Here is a 26,514-nt window from a genome sequence, read left to right as displayed (position 1 = left end):
TCCCATATGAGCAGGTGAATGCTGTCATATGATGACATTCCTATTTGTCATATTAGATGTTGATGAGTTTTCTAGGAAATAGTTTATCAACTGTGCTTAGTACTATTATTTTTTTATCTTTTAGAAGGCTTACCGGGAGGAGCAGCTTATTTACAGACTAATGAAGCAATCTCAGAATGAGCGCAGGATTGCTGCTCAACTCATGCATGTTCGGCATGAAAAAGAGGTGCTAAGGCAAAACAGAATTTTCAGGGAAAAGCAATATGAAGAAAGACGACAGAAGGAGTTCCAGGAAGCTCTTGACAGAGAAGCGGTAAAAGACTGATCTCTGGATTGCTGCAGGAGTGCTAGAATACCTTCATGTTACAAAATGGAGTTTGTGCTGTCAACTGTTAGACTTCAGGACTTTTCTAGGGACATGATGATTTAGTGATAAATACCTTATTTTATCTTTGTTCAAAGTCACAGCTATAAGCAATAAGGATGTAACTGTAACTGTGGGACTGAGTGAATTTTGTACTGTGCTAAAAGTTTAGGGGAATTTTGCAGGGAGAAAGAACAGGTAATCTACCTGATCTAGCGGAAGGTTTGCCTGCCCATGGCAGGGGGTTTGAGCTAGGTGGCCTTTAACGGTCCCTTCCAACCCAAACCATTCTATTATTCCAGGATACTGTAATAAGGGATAAAGCTGAGCATCTGAAAGTCTGATTTTGATCTTTTCTTCCATACTGATTTTAGCTTTGTAGGAAAACATCTCTTTGTCCTGAGTTTAAAAGGCACAGTCTCACAGACGAAACATGACAATAGCCTAAGGTCCTGATTCAGGAATCATGTTCTAATTTCATTTAGATATGATCTTTTAAAGTCTGTTTTTGACAAATGCTGGAGTAGTTTCACTCATGAGTGCTAATTTCTGCTTTGAAGCTTTAAGCTGATTGAAAGGACTTACAATTCTGTGGAAAACTGCCAAGTACTATGCTCATAGTAGGCCATAATGTAGTATTAGAAATTTTATTTTTCTCCTGTCAAAAACGATCAGCAATTTCAAGTCCTCTAGCACAGCTGGAGTCCTGTGTAATCAGTAGCTATAGCTATTGATTACATCATCTCTTTAAGTATACTTTCAGCCACCACCACAGGAGGTGGTGATGGAGCACACTACTGCAGGAACTACTGATAATTTTCTGCCATAACCATAAATCTTTCAAAGATTGAACAACATCAATAATATGAAATTATTTGAAGATCAGAATCTAGTAAGATAAATAACATGTTCTAAACAGGTTGTTACACTGAAAGCTGCAATTTCACTGCCCTCAAGGACTGAATATGTCTTAATCTGTTTGTCATAAAAGAAGTAATAGGTTTCTCCTTTATTTTGTTCTATTTTAGAAAGCAAACAAATGGGAATTTATAGGGTGAATAAAAATGTTTAGATTTGTTTATGCATTAGTCTGCCTGCTGGCTATGCAGCTCTGGTGAGGATTGAGCTGGTTTTGTTTCTTAAGTTAAATAAACAAGTTAATTTTAATTTTCAGCACTGTGTACCTCTGCACTTTCATTTTCAATGCAGTCTTAAATTTACTCCTTAAAAACAATTCTAGGCTCTTGCAAAACAAGAAACAATTGATAATGAAGAACAAATAACCAGAGAAAGAGAACACCATATGAAAATTGCTGCTGAAAGAGCTCAGGCACGCTATAAAAAGCATTACTCTATATGTTGGGAAATGATAGACCAAATCATTGATTTGTCAACAAAAATAGGAGAATATCGTCAACTGACGAACAAGTGAGTATGTAGCTGCTAGGTAAAAATAACAGCTGTTAGGCTGCATTATGCAGACTGGTTTAAGCATTACAGCAAATGATGTAGTTTCTCAGATATTTTACATGGCAGCTGCAATTAGCTTGTATGTGAGAATGGTGACATTATTTTCATGTGAGGATTCACTGGTGTGTAATACAGGGGAAACTAATTAGCATGATTTCTTGGAAACGCAACTAACTTGAATTCTTAGGACACCAAAATCAACTGGTGCCACAGTTTGTGAAACTGCTGATTTCCTTTCTTATTAACAACTTCCGTAGTTAAAAGTTAAAAACTGAATGGTGCTCATCTCATCCTGGTTTGCTTCACTAGGCAAACGCTTCCTCAGAGTAATACAAACAGGATGAATTTCCCAAGATGTATAAACTGCCTGGACTGTCCAAAGCACAGCAACTGAGCCCAAATTATTCTGAGTCCTCCATGCTGTGATTCCCTCTTCTGACATGCCCCAGTTGCACAGGGTTTCTGAGAAGGTCCTCCAAAGGCAGTAATCTCCAAGTGCCTGTGCTGTAGAAGTGTATTAAAAATGGAGTGGGGCTTCACTGCCATGGTTCTGTTGGTATTCATTGATTTGACTGTGGGCTTAGATTTACAGTATTAGAAGGTATGCCAAAATCTTACTGCTTTTTAATGTAATTGTATATTAAAAGAGTAACCATATGAAATACGCATTATTATATTTAATGGAAATTATATAAATTTGCTTATTTAGTATGTGATAAAATAGTCAGCCTAGGCACACAGTTTAGTGAAGTTACTAACTAAAGTAAACATTTAATTCATATAATTCTGAAATAATTCTGACTTTAAGGAAAAAATATTCTATAGATTTTTGGCAAGAGGAGGCTTTACACCACAAAAGGAAAGAATATTTTGGTGCAGGGAAAAGTAGCGATAGCATAATAGTTACTACACAGCTCTGCCAGCCAAATAATGTGTGATGACACATCTATGAAAACATTGAAGCCTATGAGTACCTACAGCTGTCATGAAAGCAAACAAACACAAAAGGTTGTAATAATTACAGGGTGCATTATAAACTATAACTAGTTTGGCATATGCTTGTTTCATGATTGGGATTCTTATAAATTTGGATACATTGTCAAATATCCTATGCTCTAATGTTTGGTTTAAAACTCTGTTTTTTTCTTCTTTGTCCTTTTTTCTTTTTTCTGCAGCCGTGTTCCACTAAAACTGTTGCTGGATTGGAAGGAACTTTTTCTAAATGGAAAACCAATATATGAACAAGCCTCAATTCAACCTTTGCCAGATGAACCTAGCCCAGAACAACTAGTAGAGCTGAACAAAATGAGTCTGTTAGATGAAAAAGATTATGGTGAATACAAGGTATACCAAACTGATAAGGCATAATGGAAGATAATACACCTTGCTTTTTCACAATCATAAACTTTATGTTGTGGTCTTGCATTTTGTTCTATTACTGGTTTCTAGTGTCAAATTTAGACAAGCATTTTATTTTAATTGCTTGATGTTTTATATGAAAACTGTATTTGATGTTAGTAGCAGTTACAATTCCATTCTTATATATAATCTTGATTATATTTCTTGAGTTGTAGGACCAGCATGTTTATTGCAATGCAATGAATTTTCAGCTAATTGGTTTTTAATGGTATAATTAATATTACCAGATTGGAAAATGAAAAAGTAACCAGTAAAAGCAGTAAAATTAAATACTGGAAATGTTACAAAATCTGAACTTTTAATTTCTGCAATTTAGAGTGACAGCTCTGTAACAAGATTTATTGATTTGAATGAACTGTTTGTTTTAATATAGTAATGTTTTGAAATTATTAAAAATGGCTGACATTTTTCTTAATCTTCTGTTAGAATACAAGTAAATACTTTTCAGGGTATATTAGCTTCATCAACTTTTCGATACATCAATATTATTTCAAAATTGAAAGATTAAGGATTGATGTGTTCCTGTTAAAATGTATTGTACAGTTTTTTCATGATTATATTCATTAAATCCTGCTACATGTTTAGACTTTTCAAATAACCTGGTGAGTAGAAAGTGACAAAATCATGGCAAATACCCAGTCTTTGTCTTGTTGGGGATTTATAACTACAATACATATTTGCTTTTTATCCACATCCTGAGCCACTTCATACATATTTCTTGTGCAGTAAGTATAGATGTTCATTAAGAGTTTCTGTAATGAATGCCTGAAAGCTCAGTTTACTGTAGCTTCATTTTTAACATATGCTTTTCTGATTTATCTCTTTATAAGGTCCTGATTTACACCATACCAACTCACGTATGAATTTTGTGATTATTTTCTTAGGTGAAAAAGGGGCTATACACAAGGTCAACAAGGAGGATATAAAAGACAGGCAGGAAACAGAGGAGAGCACTAATGAAAAATTAAGCTTTTCAGTCATATTTTTGTTTACATTATGAAGTCTCAGTAGTCTTCTCTAACCGTAACATCACTGAATATCACAAAAATTTATTGACACATTTAAAGCCTCTTCCTTCCTGCCAGGCTGTTTTGAATTATTTCATAATTAATTTATTCCCAGATGTTGTTAGTCTTATGACTTTCTGAATCATTAGTCATCAAAAACTGTCATCATATGACATGTGAAATTGTTGGCACCAATTTATACTTATGTCTTCTAAAAGTCTAAGTGAAGAGCTAATTCTTTCAAGGTTTTGCTTCTAGATAACAAATTTGCTGGCAGGCCATTCTGCCGATGTTTATGCTGATCTTCCTAATTCTTGTGAAAAAAGCCCAGGACAGGCAGTTTGGCATCTCTCAAGAACACCTTGCTTACCTTAGGCATACCAGCTAAAAGTGTCAAATATATTTGATAAAATACAAGAAAATGTAATGCCATCAGTCCATTGTGCATTACATATTATGTTTCATTTTGACAATATTTTTTGAAACTACCATGTTATAAGTTGTATCTAATCACTTAATGAATTAATACAATAACCAAAAACCAAGCATTACATTAGATAGTGCTCAAATAATTTCTCGTTTCATTCAGAAGTATTCAACCAGGAGTTACATAACTCCCATCTGGATGCCTGAAAACTTGTTTCTGATGGGTAAACTATTTTACCTCATGACAGGTACAATCTAGCAATCTTATGGTTAAAAGGGCAAGATAATGGAAGAATGGGGGAACCCATTCCACTTGGAATTCATTTTTCCTAGAGGTCTAATAGAATTTAAAGCAACTGATCCATCTCTACCTATATGTTTAAATACAAATTATTCAGATAGTGCAAGTATTTGGGGTGTTTTAGGATGTCTTTTCAATTACACATGAGAAATATATTTTCTGGAGATAATAGAGAGGGGATATGGTGCGACTCAAAAATATTTATTTGTTTTTACCAGTAAAAAAATTAATGACTTCTAATTTTAAGTTATATATATTTTAGACTGATAATTAAGTTGTGTTTTTTTATCTAATAGACGTGTGTTCAAAGTCAACATTGATCATTCTACTAGTAGAATGTATGTTATGGCAATACATGATTCATACAGTAAATTCAGAGGAAGAGGGTGCATATTCTATCCAGAAGATGAGTTCAAAACCTAACTAAAACTTCAGCACTGTTCACTTCTGCTGATGGTGATGAAATATTTAATTTATAGAATGACACAATTGTTTGGATTAAAGGTTTTTGAAGCTCATTTGCTTAAAGCAGGGCCAACTTCTGAGTCAGGTAAGGTTGCTTAGCAACATTTGGTCAACTTTCAAATATTCTGAGGATGGAGATTCCACAGAAATCTGTGAAATCTCTTCCCATGCTTTGTTAGTCTCATTGTGAACCAGTTTTTTCTTCCTTTTTTCCTGCTTGGAATGTTCCTTGCTGAAACATTTGACTTTGCTTTCAATGCTTTGTTGTTCACCCAAAATGAAGTGGCAAACTAGAACCTAATTTCAAATATTGTTAGTCTACATACTTGCCAAACAGCTGTTAATATCCTACAACCAAATAAATGTTAATACAGGACTAGTATTATTCTGCATACTAAAATATCTTTTGGCTTCTCCCAGCATTAGCTTAGGAACATCAGGACTTTACTAGTGCTGTAAGATGCAAAACTGGTACAGTAAAAGTACAATTCTGTGTTCCTGTCTTTGAACTACTTTCTTTTATTCTTCCAGTGTGATTGTCAGTAAAATGATCTTTACTAGTAAAACCTAGTAAATCATACAACTGATAAATTTCTCTTGATCTCAAGGTAGATGAACTGGAAGTTTCTACTCGGTATTTCCTTCACTTAACAATGTTTGAATTGGTTTGAGTTGTTTACTTTGGTTTGATTTTTTTCCTCTATTGAATGTATGCTAGGCAAATACATATATTCAAAATCTTTGTTCTTGAAATTTTCAGAGATTTAAAAGAGATACAGGGCTATGATGCTGCCCAATTTTAGAATGCAGAATATTAGGATAGGGGATCTCTAATACAAAAATCTGCTACTGATTAATTCTATAATATTGGTGAAATTATCTTTCATGTTTATGGAATGGAAAAAATGATTATAGGAATCTGAACTAAATTCGCACAGCAAAGTTCTGGTAGCAAAGGGCTGCAGGGATGGCTTCTCTGAGAATCTGCTGGAAGCTTCCCCCATGTCTGAGTCAGTGCCATCACTGACTCCAGGATGGACCCATCACTGGCCCAAGCTGAGCCAGCAAGGGACATCAGTGACACCTCTCTGATAACATATTTAAGAAGAAACAAAAGGTTTTGTACAGATGTCAGAGAAGAGAGGACAGAGAAGGTGTGAGGAGAACAACTCTACAGATACTGAGGTCAGTGGTGAATGACACTCCATGCCTTGTTGTTGAGATTCTCCTGCAACCCATGGAAGCTCATGGTGATGCAGAAATGCATCTGCAGCCCCTGGAGGACCCCACACTGGAGTACACGGATGTGCCCTGAAGGAGGCTGTGATGTGACTCAATGGGAAGTCTGTCCTGGATCTGTCCTGCTTCTGGCAGGACCTGAGGCTCGTGGAGCGAGGAGCCCATGCTGGAGGAGGTTTGCTGGCAGGACTTGTGACCCCATGGGGGACCCATGTTGGAACAGCCTGTTCATGAAGGACTGTACCCCATGGAGGGGACCCACCTGGAGCCATTTGTGACCTGTAGCCCATGAAAAGGACTCAGGTTGGATACATTGGTGGAAGACCAGCTCCTGTGGGAAGGACCGCATGCTTGAGCAGGTGAAGGTTCCACTCTCCAAGGAGAAAGCAGCAGCAGAAGGAACATGATGAATTGACCATAACCTCCATTTCCTGTTCTCCTGCTCTGCTGGGCAGGAGGAGCTACAGAATTTGGAATAAAGTTTAGCCTGGGAAGGAGGCTGGTCTGGGGGAATGGTGTTTGTAGGATTCGTTTTAGTGCTCACTATCCTGCTCTGATTTTGATTCATACATTTCCCCAAGTTGAGTCTATTTTGCCCATAATGGTAACTGATCTATTCCTGTCCTTAACTCATGTACTTTTGAATATATTTTCTCTATGGCATCCATGCAGATACAAACAAAAGCAGATCACAAAAATCTATGAAAACCATTATATAAGTGCTTGTCTCTCCACTTGTTATTAGTGAATATCAATAAATGTTCAATGATTATGACAAAATCATAGGTTTTAAAGAGGTTCTATTCTAAAAACTGTTATTATTTAGTACTATTCAAATTTCAGTATTTTATTATTATGTATGTGAATATTTAGAAAGATGGAAGACAAAATATATTGAGATTTGCTAATTTGTCATTTATACAGAGTATGACAGGGGAATGGAGCCCAACTGAAGAGAACAGTGAAAACAAACCTCCTCTTAATAATAACATATTGGGTCATGTGCTTCATAGACTGATGGAGATGTTCTATCCTCCAAAACCCAAATCTTCACCTGAATTTCCTTCATTTCCTGTCAAGGGATGTATTTTGGGAAAATTATTTAGTGGAAAAACTACCTGTGCAAAGTTTATTGAAAAAGGTAGATGTTGTTTGTTTGTTTACCTAAAATTCTTTAAAATTTTTATTTGAGTTAAAATCTTACTCTTACAATGAAAATTATTTGAGCAAATCCTTGTATTAATAATTCTAGAACCACAGATGCGTATGTATTTTGCCAGGGTTGGTTGCATGTCATTCCTTTGTTATATTCCAAAATAAACTTAGAAACACTGGGACTTGAAAGTAATATTAATATTGTATTGTAACATTAATACTTCTTCAGTGAGAATTTGAAAATGCTTTTGGTAAAATTTTTTGGAGATTCTTGTTTTAGAAGAGACTAGCAAGATAGCTATGTCACTGTTGATACATAGTGAAGTAGTTTCACAGAAGAAAGAATGACAACAACTTACATTAGAAGCCCAAATTAAATAATTAATTTAACTGCTTGTAATAATTTCTCTGTATGCATACTCAACTCAAATTGTAGCTATCTAATATTTTTGTGTATTAGTTTGCAATATTCAGGTACTATCTGTTGGTACTCTGGTTCAGGAAGCCATTGAAGCTTTTCTTAAAAATGAAATGAAAAGTGAACACAGCATGATTTCACAGGAATCAGAGAGTTCTGGAGAAAAAAATGAGGTAAGCATGTTCCCTAGTTTTGGTCTTGGTTCTAACAGGTAGATGGGAATGAAACATGTAAGGAAAAGAGCATGTTTTGGTTTTTTTACTCTATTTCAAACTTAATTGTAAGTTTTGACAGGTAAGACGAAGAGTCAGCTTGAATTTACAGGCTTGTTTTTTTCTGTAAGATGTAATTATCATTCTAATCCATTTCCTGTCATATTTGATACATGGCCCAGGAGAACTTACCAAATTCACCACCAAATCTTCTAGAGGAGCTCCAAACAGAAACCACCACAGGTAAATATTTCCTTCCTGTGTGTCTCAGGGCCTTGGGATGCCTCAGTCTCTTGCATGTCCCAGCAAACATTTTCCCCAGCCTTTTGTGGAGATACCCGTTAAAACCCTTCTTGTTGCCCCTCTGCCTAGACATAAGACAAGGCCTTTTCTCCATGAGGATAGCCAAGTACTGAAACAAATTTCCTGGTGAGGTAGTGTAGTCTCCATCTTTGTAGTTTTTCCAGATCATATGGGGTAAATAACTAAGAAACCTGGTCTGACCTTATAACTGATGCCACTTCGAGCACAAAGTTGTACTAGAACTAGATGACATCCAAAAGTTGCTTCCAACCTGAATTACCCAGTGCTTCTATGATTCTAACAATTTTATGTACCTTCTGTATTGATTTGTTCAAAGAATAACAAGCCATGGACTTTTATTCTTTATCTATAATAACGAATTCTATAGTAATAGCATCATCAAACTTTATTTTAGAACCTATTTTAGACAATTGTCCTGTTGAAAAGGATCCATCCCAGGAAGAATTTGAATTAGATAACAGTCAGGATGGCCTATCCAAGGTTAGTAGTCCAATTTTAATTTCTACTTTATAAAAAGACATTAGTTAAAATGGTTAAGCGAATTAAATGGTGACACCTTTTCATCATTCTGAATTGCTGACATCAATTCAAGTATTTTCTGTATTTTCTGAAATATTAGAAGAACTTATTATGAAAATCTGTACTTCTGTATGTTGTTTAGAGTTGTATATCTTGTTAAAATTCTATATTTTCATGTGAAATCTCACATTTACGAAAGATGTGGTATTTTCTATTACATTTCTGAGTTAGCAAAAATGTATTTCTGCTTGCTGCTGCCAAGAAGATAATTCATCCCATGACAAGGTTTCTTTACTTTGTTAAAAATGCTTAATTCTACAGTGATTTCTTTGGCTTACTGGTCACTGAAAATTACTTCCAAAGCTAAGATATAAAATAATCCATGTAAAATTAATGAATTTATGTGCTGCTGTATGAAATTGTCAGTGGTAATGGAAACCAAAATTAGCTGAGAACCAGAACACTTAATTAATAATTTCTTGGCCTTTATATCCTTACATTCTCTATCTTGTTTTTTTCAGTATTTTTGTGAGTCTAATCACAGAAATCAGCTGGAGATTTTGTATAAACTATGCATTTTTTACAATTAAAGCTATTCACTTTAATAGACCCTCCCCCAACTATTGAATATTGATAAATAACAGTCACCACCCCCAATATAAATATTGATATAAGATATGGAGTCATATTCTTTTCAACTATTCTTTTCAATGACTGTTACAGACATTCTGAGCATACTTTGCACTCTTCCACAGCTATCTGTACGTGCCCAACTTGGTGCTGCATCACAGAAATGGTTGAAGAGCGGAAAAAGTGTTCCCGATGAATTACTAATTGACATCCTGTTGGAAGCCATTATGTATGAATTTGTATAGCTACTTGGTTTTATCTATCTACTCTTGTTTGACAGAAAATTGTCTCAACTACCTTGAGGCGCAGTTAGCACTTAAGTTCCTACATGAATATTATTTAAGTTGTAGTATTCCTATTAGTATACTGTAAATTATAAAACAGAACTTCTTATTTATTGCTTTAGCAAAAACTTTATTTGAGCATTTATACCTCTGAGCAGATATAAATTATAGTGTGGTTTTGAAAACTTTATTTATCAAGACAACAAAAAGTGTTTTGTTTCGTTTCTGACGTTTTTTCACTTTAAGTAGACTCGCTGTTATTTTTTTTCTGATTTAAAATCCATTACTTTACAGTTTAATAATATCTGTCATATTCTGTATTCATCAGGAAATTTAATATAGTGTATTAAGAATGAATGATGGCCAGAGCAAGCTGTTCTTTCAGTTTTACTAATATGCTATCATTTCACTGTGTAATTCCGGTTCTTCACTTCCTTTTAGCAAAATACCACCAGAGAAGGGGTGGATTGTAGAAGGGTTTCCAATGACAATTAACCAGGCAAAGCTATTTGAAAAATCCTATACAGGGATTGATGTAGAAGCAAAAGATCCAATTTCTGAAAAGCTGTCCCTTGCTATAAATCCCAGAGCTCCTAACAAGCCTCCTCCTACCTCACCTGCATTTGATGTTTCCATATTATTGGATATTTCAGACAGTCTGGTACTGAAACGTGCAGCTAATGTGAAGTGTAAGTTTCCAACTACCATTAAAAAAGTGAAATGACAAGCAGATATTTGTAAGTTATAATTATTAATTCAAAATAGCACTACTGGACAATTTCTGTATATCTCACAATATCACTTTCATTAATTGTGCCTTTAATGCTTCCAGATTATTTCAGATACTTCTGTTTGTTTCAGTCAAAGGCAGAGCAGAAGTGTACAAGTGCATGTGTATATGCTTTTTTTATTTATAGTCTCTTTTGTGTTTGAACTCTCACTGTAGCTGAGATAGCACAGTGGGTGGTGTTACAAGTCACATAAAACAGCAGGTAGAAAAAAGACAAATTATAACAGATACAGAATACGGCGCATTACAAATGAGTGTCTGTAAGTAGCATTTTTCTTCAGGAGACACACTTAGAAAGGGAAAAAAGAAATTATAAACAGAGGGATGTGCCAATAGTCAGTCCCTGACACTGCCAGAATAAATTCCCTATTGATTACTGCCTTTGTCTTGTCTTCAGTTAGTCAGTAAATGATCAGAAGTCAAAGTAAATTCTGGCCAACCAAGGGAAAGGCGTCAAAGACTTTTTGAGAGCTGTTTTATTTCCAGACCACACATTTTAAAACGTTGATGAAACAGAAGTTTTTTTAATCAGTATGTTGTGTATTATCCAAATTATGAGGAGATTCTTCTTTGTTGTTTTCATTGCAGTGCACAGATAGCAAATAGCTTGAGTTAAAGCACCACCTACATTTAGCTTTTATGTATAGGTAGGAGTGTGGTTATATTTAATATAATCTCAGAAATACAAATAGAATATACTTCATAAGATGTAAATGTGATGATAGAAAGAGTCAAAAGAACAATTAAAAAAATTAAAAATTATTTTAAAATGGTGTATTTCTCATGAGTTAAAGGCTTTTTTAATTTAAAAATACTCAGAAAGAATGCCTTGTCTTTTCAAAAAGTGTAATATCTGCTCATTGTGAAAAGTAGATATTTTGGATGAAATTGGGAAAATACTTTCTAACTGGTAGAGTAGATAAACCTGAAATAGTCTTCCTACAGGAATGCTCCATCTCTTCAACTGGAGGTTTTTATGGCTGAAAAGCATCCATTAGGAAGTGTTAGTGCTGTAATTGGCTATGCACTTAAACAGAGGAAAAGGCAGGACAGTGTTTTAGGTCCTTAATTTTATATTTCTGTCATGTTCTCTGACTTTTACTTTCTTTTAGGAAGTCTGGTACTCAACTTTTAAGTGAAGAAGTGTAAGACCAAGGAACACCAAATTTGTTCTTGTAATGATTATCTTAGTTTGGATTAATAACTGTCTGAATAATTGCCTTTTTTAATGTATGCTTATATATGTGGTTTTCCACACAGTACCTAAAAGAAGGTCATCTCAGGCTGAATGGAGCAGCAGTCAAAATCCAGACACTGAAATTGTAGAAGAGAAGATTGATTTGGCCAGGGAGCAGATTCTACATAGGTAAGTTACGTGAAGTACAAAAAAAATGCTTCAGGCAGTGAATCTCATAAGTGATCCAGGACAATACTGACATGCTTAATGTTAAGAACTTACTTAGACCTTTCTATAATGTGGAGCCTAAAGGGTATTTTCATTTTCTGCACAATATGAATCTTCCTGGAAAAAAAGGATTCTTGTGTTTTGACTTTCCAGGGTATTGTTCCAAGGAGAATTTAGTTCTCAGGTATATATTGTATGAACTATGTGTATACATTCCGTATATATGTGTGTATCTGTGTGTGTCCTTATATCTGAGGTCTCTCACATATGTGACTGCTCTTGAGTGAAATACACTTGATTTGAGTTAGAGATTTTGTAAAATGTTATCTTCCATTTCTACATTTACAAAAAACCACTTAATGTTCTAATTTTAATTGAATCACTAGATGTTTAACTTTACATGAAGAGCAAAATCAAAACCAGTTCTATCTTCTGAATATTTGATACTTTTAACTGTTTCAGATGTATTACTATTGGTTTAATTGTGATATTAGAAAGTAAATGTAGCTTGTGACATGAAAGAGTTAGAAATGCATTATAGTAATCAATAGAATTTTGAAAATTTTCTTATATTTAAAATGAAGGAGTTGATGTAGGTGGAGTTGTTTCAGTGTTAAATTAGATGATCTGCTTTCTCATTTATTTATAAATTTTAGAAAATCTTTGATTTTCTATTAGTTAGGTTTTAAATTCATATATTGATATAATTTTTGTAGAATTTCAGGCTTCCTAAAGACATGGCCAAAATTGGAGAAATGGTTTTCAATCCATCAAAACACTCTAGTGAAAGTAAATGCGGAGACAGAAGAAGGTCTTGTGTGTGAAACAGTGAAGGAAATAATAGAAGAAATTGTGAAAATTCAGAATAGAAGTAAGTTTTCATATTCCTACTTTCTAGAATTCAGTAGCAAAAGACATTGTTTTTTATAAAATTATATGGCAACCTACATTTTTGCTGCCCCTGAAAAAATCTGAGGATGTGCCAGTTAGTGATAACTGCATCAGAACCCTGAACTTTTCTGTTGTACTTTGACTGTTTTGGAGTATATAGGCCAATTTCACATCAAAATTAAAGCATTAAGTTCAGTCTTTTCTTCCTGGTTTAAAATTACAGGCAGCATCTTCATCTGTGGGGCAGCATAATTGTGTAAGAAAGTCTAACTTGCCATTATGAACATATAGTCATTTATCAGTAGCAGCATAAAAATATGGGTAAGAAGTGATTTGGCATTTAATTTTGATACATCTTTATTTCACTTTTCCTCCTTGTTACCCAGAAAGAAAGAATAATTTAAAATAAAAAGAAAAAAAAAAAGAAAAAAAGAAAAAAAAAGTGGAGCATTGAGGGGGACAATGCATCAAGTAAATCAGCAATAGTGACCTCTAAATAATCAGTTTTTTTAATAACTATTGTGAAAAATCTTCATGTGTCTTCTACCACCAAAAGAAAAAAAACAAAAACAAACTTGAAAAGTTGGATTTATGAATGCTGAATATTTGTTTAGATATTAACTGATCCAGTCTTCCTTGAGCATTTTGCTGATTTCATGAGTATATTTTTGATGAACAAAACCTAGGTAATGAAAGAGTAAACCTGTTCCATTATTTTGAACCTGTGAGAGTAGCAGAGATATCTATTCTGTTTATTGCTACGTAAAAATCATTTGGAAGTACTAATTGTACATTTGGATCAAGGGTCTGCTAAAGAAGTAGCACCAGAAGAAGAAAAGGTTTTACCAGTTACAGATGAAGAACAGGTGTTATCAGTCACAGCTGAAGAAGAAATGGTTTTACCAGTTATAGATCAGCCTCCTCCCTCTCCTGAGACACCACCACCAATTGAACCAGGATCAGATGAATGGATTTATGTAGATGAACCACTTCCCCAGGTACAATAATTCCTGGCTGAAAATCTTAAATATCAAAGTATATCTTTCTGTTAGTATTTTATGTATATTCTACCTAAACCTTTTGCATCATTTCATGGTTTTTTTTCCAATAGTTTTCAATAAAAGGTATGCTATTACATTGTGATAAATATACATAGAACAGTTGCTACTAAAATACAAAAAATAAGGAATCACTTTAAAATTTATATATTTTTTAAATTATTTGCAATTATGATGAAGAAAACAGCTGCTAAAATAAGAATTCTTTTTTCTATTATGAAATACACAAACTTACTAGATCACTTTTCTTTCTCTGGCAAGGGTAAGTTGTGGGTCTCTTACAAAGAGTAATAGGGAGAGTGTGTACTAATCTTTCTCTTAGTGTATTTTTTTTCCTAATATTTTCTCCCCAGGGACATCTCAGATTCGAGTGATCTGAAATTTAAGGGTTTTCTGAAATAACTGCATATCTGCATCTTGTGTTTAGTGGCTCTCAATGGACTTTTCTTCCATGATTATGTTTTTTTAGTTGGTTTAGTAGCTTTTTTTGAAGCCTTTTACTTTTTGTTTTCTGTGACACAGCTTCTATGATTATGTTAATTCTGAAGAAATATTTATGTTTCTTCACTTTAAACCATGAGCTTTCCTTGGATCATTTGGTGACCCTAATTCACTGTGACCCTAACTCACATATTGAGAGATACAATGAATAATAAATAATTCTATAATCAACCTCTGACGGCATTTAAAATGTGACAAGCATCTCTTAAACATTCATTTTGCTTAGTGTTGCTTTGTTTTCCAATCCAGCTATAATCTGTTCCAGTTCTTCTATAAATTTTTTGAGATGAGAGGCTGGTACTCCATGCAGTTTTTGAGATGCAGATTTTTCAAGGGTGGACAATGATGGTTTGAAATTTGTTCTGTAATTGCTTTCCTAATGTTTACCAGTTTTTCCTGTTAACTGAAATCAGCTCACATACACTGGATTTCCTCTGGCCATGGCCTTTATTTACATTTCATGGCAGTCAGTCAGTCAAACATCACTTTTGCAATACTAGGCAGTCAGCTTAGATTTTTATGGGCTCACACAGTTAAAAATGACCAAATTTTCTTACTTCAGTGCTCACTCAGTATCATCACTTATTTTATGAGCACATCCAAAACAAGAGATACTGGAATATTCTGCTGGAATTTCCCATTCCTTTAGAGACCTACCACTTTTCCCCAAGGAAATTCACAGGATAAAAATATAAGTTGGTACATTGTCTATAATCAGCTGTAAACCAAAACAAATACACAGAGAAAAAAAAATCAATAATATGATTTAATGAAATATTTTTGTGTATTTGCTAAGCTAATGCTACAGATCAATGAATCACCATTATAAATAAATAAATAAATTTAAATGTTTTTAAAAAATTCACAGGAGATAATTGCTTTTTTAGTACCTTACTGGGAAATGGTAGAAAATACTTATATGAATACAATCAAAACTGTACTTCGATGCCTGAGGGATGAACAGTACACTATAATTCATTACACAGCAGATATTAGGTAAGCAGAAATAGTATCCTATTGCAGTAATTATTAGCATTTTGTATTTTTCATGGGGCATTCTGTAACCCAAAAGTTTTTTTTACCAAAATTTACAGAAAAAATTTTCAAGATTATTTGAAACGTCCACATTTTAAGCAGGAGTTTGTATCTCAGTGGCAAACAGATTTTAATTCAATTGCTAGCGACCTGCAAGATGATGAGGAAACAAAAGCTGAACTACACCAAAGGGTTACTGTAAGTAAATGACAGAAATTACAATATACCCTAGACTATTATTTCCTTGTGTACAAACTTGATATAACATGAATAATATTATTTACTTCTTTCTTCCTCTTTACAGTCCTTCTTAAACTATGTCATTTCCTCTTGATCATAACGTATCCTTTAAAATTATTCCTCTATTGTTTCACCATAATTTTCTTACATATTGCTTTGGTTTATAAGTTACACTGTGGTATTGTGGTACACTGTAAAATAAATATTTCTCTGCTCTCTTTTTCTTTACATTTGTGGTTTTCAGAGATTTTACAGGTTGGATATTTCTATTACAATCTAAAAAATCTTGGCAGTATTTTATTTTTTCTCTAAATTATATATGATAATACATGCTTTCTAAAACAGATTCTTACAAAGTACATAGAATTTCTTGGGATAGGTAGATCTCTTCTAGGTGATATCATGAGAGTTCTTTTTTCACAAAAATCTAAAACTAAAGGTCCTAACAAGTTCAGAGCCAGATTTAGCATAAGCCAAAAGTAGAGTTATCTTTTAATTAATCAGATTCCATTTCAGAACAGACATGATTTTTAATTGAGTGGTATCCGAAATGCTCCCCAAAAGTATTTTTAGTTGAAGGGAACATTTGAGGAATAATGGATTAGTGCATCTAAGATGCAAAAAGCATTGGACCTCCTCTTCCATAGAAATATTCCAAGAGAATGGAGTAGAGGATTGAAAAATCATCATCCATATTCCTAATTTCTACTGAATGGCATTATAAAGAGACTGGAATCACTCTGACCTATATTTTAGAAAAATAAAATATTTTGCCTTTTCCTCGTAACAGAAATCCATGTTTGGCATTATCCAGTTCAAATTATGTGAAGAGGAGGTTATACTCACATATGATGCAGTGAAACTCAGATACTGTGATAAGCCTGAGCACTTTGTAGTGAATATAGAATTTTCAGAAATATTTTTTTAAATAACCCATTCAGCCCTTGTGAATCCCAAACCTATGGGTGATTGTGAAGATGATCTTCCTCTATGCTTTTAAAGCCATGCTCATTGTATCTCTGTGAATGTATGAATTCCATCAGCCATCCTTCATTGCTGTTAGAAAGAGGAAATGAAAAGAATGAAAATCTTCATAATGATTTTCCTCAAACTCACAGACTCCTCAACACTATCATCTCAGCTTGACCCTTTCTAAAACATTGGAAAGTGCCAGCTCTAATACCTGAAAAGCAAATTTCCCTGATACTTACTGGATATGTAAATGTAAAAAACCCACCCCGTTTTGTGATGTATGTAAAATTCCTTGAAGGTCCAAAGCCCAGAGGGCAGTCAATACTTACATTTAAGGTCAGGCAAGGTTTAACCTCAGCCTCACGCAGCTACTGACACCTACCAGTGGGATGGGGGAGAGAATTGTAAAAGTGAGAAAGCTCATGGGCTGAGGTAAAGACAATTCAACAGGCAAAGCGAAAGCTGTGCACAGGAGCAAAGCAGAACAAGGAATTCACCCGCTACTCCCCATGGCCAGGCAGGCAGGTGTTTGGCCATCCCCAGGAAAGCTGGGTTCCATCACACATAATGGTGACTTGGGAAGACAAACACAACCACTCCCAGTGTCCCCCTCCTTCCTTCTTCTCCCTCTGCTTTATATATTGAGAATTGTGCCACATGGCTTGGAACGTCCTTTAGTCATCTGGGGTCAGCTCTCCCATCTGAGTCCCTTCCCAGCTTCCTGGTACCCACAGCCCCCTCATTGGTGGGTGGGGTGAGGAGCAGAAAAGACTTGGCTCTGAGCAAGTGCTGCTTAGCAATAACAAAATCATCCCTGTGTTATCAGCACTGTTTCCAGCACAAATCCAAACCATAGCCCATACTCACCACTCTGAAGAAAGTCATCCAAAACCAGCACACATCCTAAATATCCAAACACAGAATTACTGTGGATAAAACACTCTTCAGCAGCACATCTCTAACTGTCTTCCAGCAATTTCTCCAAATTCCCTCTCACTGCATTGCTGTTATTGAATGTGATCAGTTGCTTGCTATCACTACTTCTCTTGTTCCAAATAGGAGAGAACTGAGCAAATGCATCCATTTTTAGGTTTTTTCACCACTGTACTACAAGTAAAGGAGAGAGAGAAGCTTCTTCACTGTGAGAAGAAAAGCAGTGAGAGAGAAAAAGAAGATATTCATAAAACATGTTTTAAGGTTCTGACAGAGGAATATAACTCACTATATCCCTCTGCAGTTTTCTCCACTGCTTACAGTAAATCAAAACTGTGACTTGAATAATATGAGGACAAAGAATAAAATCCTTCTTGTTACATGTTTAAGAAAGATACTGAAAAGAGCTGCACATCAGTTTGTACAAAACATTAGTGTGTTTTTTTCCTGTGGTATTGCATTTATGTGAAAGGTTTTTTGTGGCAAAGCATCTGCAGAGGTGGCTTCTGAAAAGCATGGCAGCTGTAAGACAGGAGTGAGAAAATGTGAGAAACAGCTCTGTGGTCAACAAGGACAGTAAAGGAGGAACAGGAGGTGCTCCAGGCACCAGAGCAGAGATTCCCCTGTGGTCCCTGGAGAAGGCCATGGTGATGGAGGTTGTTCCACTGAAGCTCATGGAGTACCACAGGGAAACAGATCTCCACCCTGCAGTCCATACAGTCCACCCAGGCTGTATCAGGTGGACATGCTGTGTAGGAGCAGCAGCCTCTGGAGAGCCCAACCAGAGTAGGTTCCTGGCAGGACCTATGGCCCATGTAGTTCACACACTGGATCAGTACAGTCCTAAAGGGCTGCGCACACATAAAGGATCCACACTGGTGTGGTTGTTGAAGAACTGAAGCCTGTGGGAAGGGCTTGCATCCAAAAAATCCATGGAGGACTGTATTCTATGGAAGGAACCTCACTCAAGCAGGGAAAGAGTGTGAGGGAAAGGAGTGGCAGATAAAAACGTACAATGAACTCACCATAATTACCCATTCCCCATTTCCCCTGTGCCATGTAGGAGGTAGAAAAGTCAGGAGTGAACTTAAGCCTGGGAAGAAGAATGGGTGGGGGAAAGGTGTTTTTATTTCTCATTATTCTTCTGTGTTATTAATTGGCATTAGATTAAATTAATTTCCCCAAGTCAAGTCCCTTTTGCATATGATGGTAATAGATGAATGTTCTTATCATCATCATCTTAATGCATTAACTTTTCCATCATATTCTCTCCCCCTTTCCTCTGAGGAGGAGTGATAGAGAAGTTTGGTGGACAGCTGGTAGCCAGCCAAGGTCAACTCACCACTGCCAATAGATAAGTCATATACTTACATATTTTTCATCCAACAGCATATTCTTATGTGCATATTCCACAATGTGAAGCCATGAATATCTGATTGCCTGCACATTGGCTACCTTCTAGCTATCATTGGTGTGTTAGGTAGCCCAGGGACTTCCTTGAGGCTTTTGTCCAACAGAGGACAAGTAGATTTATCTGAAGTCTTCAGACAGGGGGAGGGAAACAGAATCTGACATAGTAGGTTTCAACCAAGACCTGGTTGCAATATGGAATAATATGGAATCACTTCACCAGCAGCCCAAGCTCTTCTTTTCTTCTGTCCCAGAACAAGTCAGGTAGGGTAGAACTGCCTGGAGCCAGAGACATCTCATTTTGTCCTACCTTGGCATCTGTATTTAACAGCACTCTTCTCCTCCCATGGCATCTTACATATAATGGCCTGTCACTGTTTCCATGCAGAGATGGCAATAGGGAACAAATGGGTTGCTTAGTTGGTCCTCAGTGCTGTCAGTGAGCCACACAGTGCTATTTGACATAGTCACTAGCTGAAGAGACCTTAATTAAAAGAACATTTGAGAAAAATGGTGTGGAAGCTACTCAAATTTGAAAAACACTTGAAATCTGACACAATTTTCTCAGTTTTTTTCATGTTGCCCATCCCCTGAGAGTACTATTCTTAGGGTATTAATTAGCAAACCATTCAAGCAGAAGATTGTTAGTGGAGTTGAGAGCTTAGCTATTCGCAGTCTCATACTTGTCTAGCTTAGGTAGATCATCTCTGCCTGAGGAAAGCAAGGCAGCCTGCACACTGAACTTTGTGTTCTTTTCTCCAGCACACTTGTAAAGAAACTTTCTGTCAGCCCTCTGTGGGCATGTGACCTGACCAGGTATTGGTTTTTATATCAGTAAAGGAAAAGCCCCAGATAGGAAGTTGCCCTATACACAGGTGGAAAAAAATAATAATAAAAAAAAATAATAATAAATAAAAAAAAGGTTTAAATTTTCTTTCATAATTAATTAACATATTTGATTTTGTGCTTTAGGACCTAAGAGATCTTCTCTGGGATATCTGTGACAGAAGAAGGGAAGAAGCAGAGCAGGAACGTATTGGTATCATGAATGAAGAGTGGTTACCAGATCGTAGGGAGATTGCAATGAACCATTTCTTTACACTTATGCAGGTATGGACTGCTACAGTAAGCCTGAGAGAAGTTTCGTATGGTTGGCTCCAAATATGTGAAGGCTTAAAATTTAGTTAAGCAAATGTTCATGTGTTTTCTGAATTCATATAGAAAGTTAAGAGACAAAAAGTAGATGACATTCTATACATTTAACTTTGAAATACAGGAAAGATTAAGAAAAATGCCATTCTTGTTATTCAACTCCCAAAACTATCAATCTTTATTATACTGCTACTTTTTACAATTTTGTAACTCCAATGAATCATTTTGAGTTTTGTGACAGAAATGTTACAGCTCTTTATCATTCTATGATCATATTGACATCTCCTTTTAATTTATGAATCACGTCATTCACAGCTTGATATATTTCAAATGCATCAAATTTATTTCAGTTGTAATTTCAGTGATGTGGATTGACATTTTATCTGCAGGCCAACAAAAATAAACCCCAAACAATGAGGTTATGTTTTGAGATTGAGATGTCATTTGCTGCTGTTCACATATGACCCAGCTTTCAGATATATAACTTCAAAGTTTTCAAGAGTCCATTCAGTCCTGCAGTAAAGTAAGATTTACCTATTACTGCTGTTCTAGGTGCATAAATTTAGTTTAGAACTGGATTGGAGTATTCTAGACTAGACTAGGCTAGACAGGCTTTTCTGCAAACTGAAGTGACCATTCTGTGAAAGTTTTGGTAAATTTAAAGAATACAGTGGAAACAGTGTTTTGAACACATGCATTGTGATGCTAATTTATATGAAAAAGCCAGGCCTAAGCAGTTTAGGGTGGGCTTTCACTCCTTTAATTCTCTGTGCTATTTTCATATGCTTAATAAAAAAGGGAACCACTCTCTTATATTAATGTTGTGGTAATTCAAGAAAAGTTTGTGAAATAGTCAATGCTATAGTAAGGAAATTGTTGACTTTGTTTTCAAAGAGTCTGCATAAAGCCCTAAATAGACTTCAGACCACTGACTAAAGAGAGGTCAAAATATCAAATAACTGCTGACTATCTCATTGGTCCTCTAACTAGGCTATCTATATCCTGAATATTTAAAAAAATTCGTCTTGAATTATATGCATAAAGGAGACAAAGTCATATTACAGAGCTTAAATATTTTATTATTCTCCTTTTATATTCAGTTATATCTTTGCAATCCTAGTTCTAACAGAATTTCATGGGCAGGTGTGATGGAGTTCAGAGGAGATTCACTATGAATCTAATTTGATCTGTCTTGTGTGGATATGCACAATAAGTGTTTAAAATTACTAACATGTATTAACCATATGTAAGCTTTTGTTTCCATAAAGGAAAATTTAATAGAAAACATTATTTCTTGCTTTTCTTAGTACATATTCCCCCAAATAAATTAATTGTTTATCCTAAAACTGCAGGACTAAAAATATAGTAAGTATAGCTTTATGTAATAACTATTCTTTTAGAAGCAGTCAAAAATAGGCTTCTTTGTTGTAGAGTTGTTATTTGTGGTTTTTTCTGTTGGTAGTTACATATATTTCCCTGGTGGCTCTGTAACTGTGTAATCACATAGATTTGTATAAATGTTGTTTATCAGATTTCATTCCTTCTTTCTATGTACACAGTTATTCTTGAAGGTATTTTCTCCTTAACTTAGGATGAGTACTGGTTTACACCACAAAGTTTTTATCCTTTGTTTTGTGAATGTGGTTTTGTGCATTTTCCCATGAATATTTAGTACTGTTTTGTCAGTTAGAAACGAACACCATACTGTATCAATAAATCAAAACATGACAGGTGTTAAATGTTTCTTGAATCTTATTTGATATCTTCTAAGATGATTCACACAAAAAGATTTTCATGACACTTAGATGTTCAGAGTCTATGGATTACCTAGATCCAGAAAAACTGTATCAAATAACTCCATCAAATAACCCTTTTTGTTTTATGCTTTATATCTTCTGAACAAGAAGATCCATGTAATTTGTCAGCACTAGTATACTTGCTACTAGGAAATATATATATACATCAAAATATATTGTAGTTAAATTGAATGCATTGAACATAATTTATTGTAAATAGATTTTCCTATTTTAACAATTAAGATTCTTATTGCTGCCCAGAAATGACAGTGTGAATACATTATAGATGCAACAATACGTATGCATTCAGTATACTATAAATTTTAAAACAAATATGACCGTGTTTTATGCTCTCCCTCAAACTCTTAGGATTTAGAATTGCTTCTGTTAACATGTAATAACAAAAATTTGTTCTGTGGTATGTTGAACTGCAATCTCTTTGTCCTTTCTTCTTGAGGCTGAACTGGATCGTTTCCAAGATACAAAAAGACTTCTTCATGACTATTATAGGGCAATGGAAGGAAAAATCCCAACAGAAGATGCTCAAGATTTTACTAGAATCCCATTGTTAGATATTAATGAAGAGCAGAAGAAAGATCAAGATGAATCAAGAAGGTAGAAATGCAGTATAAAATATACAAATATGAACAAATAGAATGCATTGATAGATTTTTGGAGTATATGGAATTATATGTGTGTATATTTCAAAGGATGGAGATTTAAGAATTCTTTAACCAGGGATTATAGTCAAATGGTGACTCATAAATAATTTTAGAGGTTACATTTATCCCTCATTTTTTATTTATTTTTTTTACTTATTTACCTTTATCAAATTCATGCATTGCTGAATTTCAAAACATTTTAAAAGCTGCCTCAGGAGGAAATCTACTATTTTAGAAATGTTTCCTTCTTTCCTTTATGTTGCTGATAGTTTACAGCACAATCCTCACATATGTAAAATATTGTTGTGAAACATTAGTAGGTTTAAAATCTGTGCCAATAAATAAAATTGAATGTTATAAATTTTATGTACATGTAAATAAAATTAATAGTTATGTAACAACAGATGTAAATCAAAGCAACCTACAAAGATGCACCAACCTGAATGCCAAATTAAAAGATGAGGGATACCACCTGATACTTTCACAATATAGAAAAAACAACAGCAATAACACCTGATTTTAACTTAATTAGAGTTAATTAAAAAATTATCTGAGCAATGAAACTGTGTCTAATCCATGTGGAATTCATCAGCAGATCACACAGTCATTTGATGTAGTTTTATCCATCTATTATTATTTTTAGCTGTTAAGCTGGACAGTTTTCTTGTATAAACATACCTCATCACTTTTGGTCATAAGGAAAGTTCCTCCCTTTTTTTTTGCTGTTGCAAACTTTGAAAATAGCTTTTTCATTCTTTCAGCATATTCTCCAAGGTTTAACATTTTTTTTAAAGCAGTATTTAAATTATTCCTTATATTTTGTTTTTGAGGATTCCTCTGGTTTCTTCGAAACTACCTTCACCAGGTAATACCAAGTCAGAAAAGAGTAAAACTCAGAAGAGTCTTAAGGATAAGAATTCTGAAAATGGAGTGATCACTTGCAGGAATGATGAAAATATTATTATTGATACATGGCAAACAGCAGTAACAGCAGTGTCAGATATGGTATGGAATGTTTTATTTACTTAAAGATTTCTGTATTGTACAGTTAAAGCCCCCCCCATTCAGTAGGCAGCCTAAACACATCATCTTTGCACAGTGTATCTCAGATATTTCCATTGAATATGTTTGTAGTTTTATGAGGAAAATGTTGGAGTCTGTGTTTTCAGCACCTCCATATTTATAAATGAGCCTTTCATTCCATTACTGAGAAATATTTCAAATGTTGCCTCTGTGTATCTTATTCCATGATAAACTCTTCTCTTAGCCCTCAAGAGAAGTGTGAGAAGATGGACAAATTTAATCCTGTGATGCAGTGTTTGCTCAAACCTTTCATGTGTTCTGACCCTATGGTTACATTATTTTTTCTTTGTAGCTAAAAGTAAATTAGGTGAGCTTTTCAAATGATTGGTTTCTAGGTTAGATTTTTGTTTTCTGTTTGATCACTTATAATAAATGAATTTCTGCCCCCTTACCATGTAACTCTGGCTGTGCTTTGTGTACTGTTGATTCTTGCTTTTCTAATGTTTTCCTCAGGCACAGGCAATGACCACAAGAATTAATATGTCTCTGTCTTGCGTTTTTGCTGCAGAATTTTATTTTTAATAAATAATCAAAAGTAAATCAATTAGTTTAAATATCTTCTTTATTTTTTAATGTGTCTAACTTCTCATCAAGTACTTTCAGAAAGTAAAGGCTGAAAAAAACAGAAAAAAATCAGTTGCACAGAGCTGATACTATGTACTGTACTATGTGTGACTGTGGTGTCAAGGTAACAGCTGAAATAGAGTTTAGAGAAATGGAGGAAGAAAAAGAACTTCAGCTAAAACAGAAAGCTCCGAAAGCTGCACAGAAGCAAGCAGGCAAATCATCTGGGAAAGATACCAAAGGTTCCAAAAAATCTTCCAGATCACCTAATAAAAAAAAAGGTATTTAAAATGCAGGCTTTGTTTTAACAGTGCTTGAAGTTACTGAAATGTAAATATATGAATAGTACAGAAATTAATAACCAAGACATTTAATTTGGATTTAATTTCTCTTTTAAAATGTCAAATGTGACATCAATATGAAAAGCTGGTGGTGATAAAGGTGGGGAAAGGCTTTTGAATGGCAATTGTATTTATTTAAATATGTGTGGTCATTATATGTAGAAATAAATATTCTAAATGGAAAGTAATTTTTTTTTTTTCCTACATGTTCTGTACTGGAATGGAACAGTTAAAGCTAGTTTATCACGCTAAATAAAATTCTATTAAATTCTGCCTACTTGACAGCTGAAGTCCTAAAAAAGAGCAGATTCCTATTGAGGTGGGTCTTGCACATAGGCCTTTGCAAGAACCTGTCCTACCAGGTGAAAACCTAAAATTTATTTGCAAGAGAGAAAAACAGGTAGTGTGGTGGAAGAGATTGTGGCATACAAGGCTGTTTATACATTTTCTCACAACCATTTCCTTGTGCAGGTAGTAGTTTATGTAATGTTCACCTTTTGTGTGCAGTATGTCATAACTTCATTAGGAACGGAGGCCTGTAGCCTAAACTTTTGTGTCTTTTGTTAAGATATTCTACATAGCAAGAGAGAGGTTCAAGCTCTGTGGGTGTAGGGCAGCCTGAAATTCAGGTACCCTGTTTCCAGATGAGAAAGCTGTAACTGCAGAGTTATTGTGCGTAACACAATTGACTTTTTTATTTGACAGAAATTTCATTTGCACTATGCTCAGTTCTCTCTCTCTGTGGTTATTTCTGTCCATAGAGTGAACAAAAGCATAGCCTTGCAAATACTTAGCCGGCTGTGAGCCCCAGGGAGCCTTAGGCTTAGTTCAGCTTCTCAATTCAGCCAAGAGTGTAGCAGATTTTTCAGACTTCCAGAAAAGTTTTGTGATAAAACTCAGCAGCTGTTGCATGCTAAGTGGCTATTTTGGAGTTTGTGGATTGCTTCTTGGAACAAAATTTTTGTTCAGACCTGGTACAAGGCTATCTGAAATCACGAAACCAGAACTTCAGCTAGAAAGCTGTAGGTTCTTCCTAGTAGAGGATGAAGTAAGAACTGATGGATTTGTAACTAAGTATTGACTTTGATTTAATTTCAAACACAGTGTTGCTCTAGTGTGCCTGTAACATGAGAACTCCCTAGGACAGAGCTATGGGCTGGTAACAGTTATACAATTTATCACCTGTAATTTTATCATTTCTAGAATTGACCATGTGTTTTGTTTTGACCTTATGAGATATCATTATATATTTTTTCTAACATCTCCATCTGCTCTTCTTCTAGGACAAAACAATTACAAATATTTTAATATTGTTGAGTAATAGTCAAAGTCATGTGGCTACAGAATTCCATGCAATCTCTAAAAACATGATAAAATACCTTTACAATATCTGTTCATAGATAAATAAGACAAAGCAAGGTGGAAATGCAGGTTTGAAAGGTCATGAA

At 34.7% G+C, this 26,514-nt stretch overlaps 1 protein-coding gene across 1 annotated transcript in view; it reads left to right on the top strand.

Annotated features, from left to right (window-relative positions):
* SPEF2 (sperm flagellar 2) overlaps window positions 1–26,514 on the top strand; it is a 92,271-nt gene that overhangs the window by 19,028 nt on the left and 46,729 nt on the right. Inside the window, 19 exon segments of the mRNA XM_058825918.1 lie at window positions 125–313; window positions 1,605–1,792; window positions 3,010–3,178; window positions 7,616–7,832; window positions 8,307–8,439; window positions 8,655–8,719; window positions 9,195–9,280; window positions 10,075–10,178; window positions 10,675–10,922; window positions 12,284–12,389; window positions 13,145–13,303; window positions 14,107–14,185; window positions 14,237–14,317; window positions 15,747–15,874; window positions 15,973–16,111; window positions 20,441–20,578; window positions 22,874–23,031; window positions 23,909–24,083; window positions 24,850–25,006. Coding sequence (XP_058681901.1) covers window positions 125–313; window positions 1,605–1,792; window positions 3,010–3,178; window positions 7,616–7,832; window positions 8,307–8,439; window positions 8,655–8,719; window positions 9,195–9,280; window positions 10,075–10,178; window positions 10,675–10,922; window positions 12,284–12,389; window positions 13,145–13,303; window positions 14,107–14,185; window positions 14,237–14,317; window positions 15,747–15,874; window positions 15,973–16,111; window positions 20,441–20,578; window positions 22,874–23,031; window positions 23,909–24,083; window positions 24,850–25,006 — 2,719 coding nt within the window.

This window comes from Poecile atricapillus, chromosome Z (assembly GCF_030490865.1).
Source record: "Poecile atricapillus isolate bPoeAtr1 chromosome Z, bPoeAtr1.hap1, whole genome shotgun sequence".
NCBI classification, from domain to species: domain Eukaryota; kingdom Metazoa; phylum Chordata; class Aves; order Passeriformes; family Paridae; genus Poecile; species Poecile atricapillus.
This window is presented reverse-complemented; position numbering and strand designations above follow the sequence as displayed.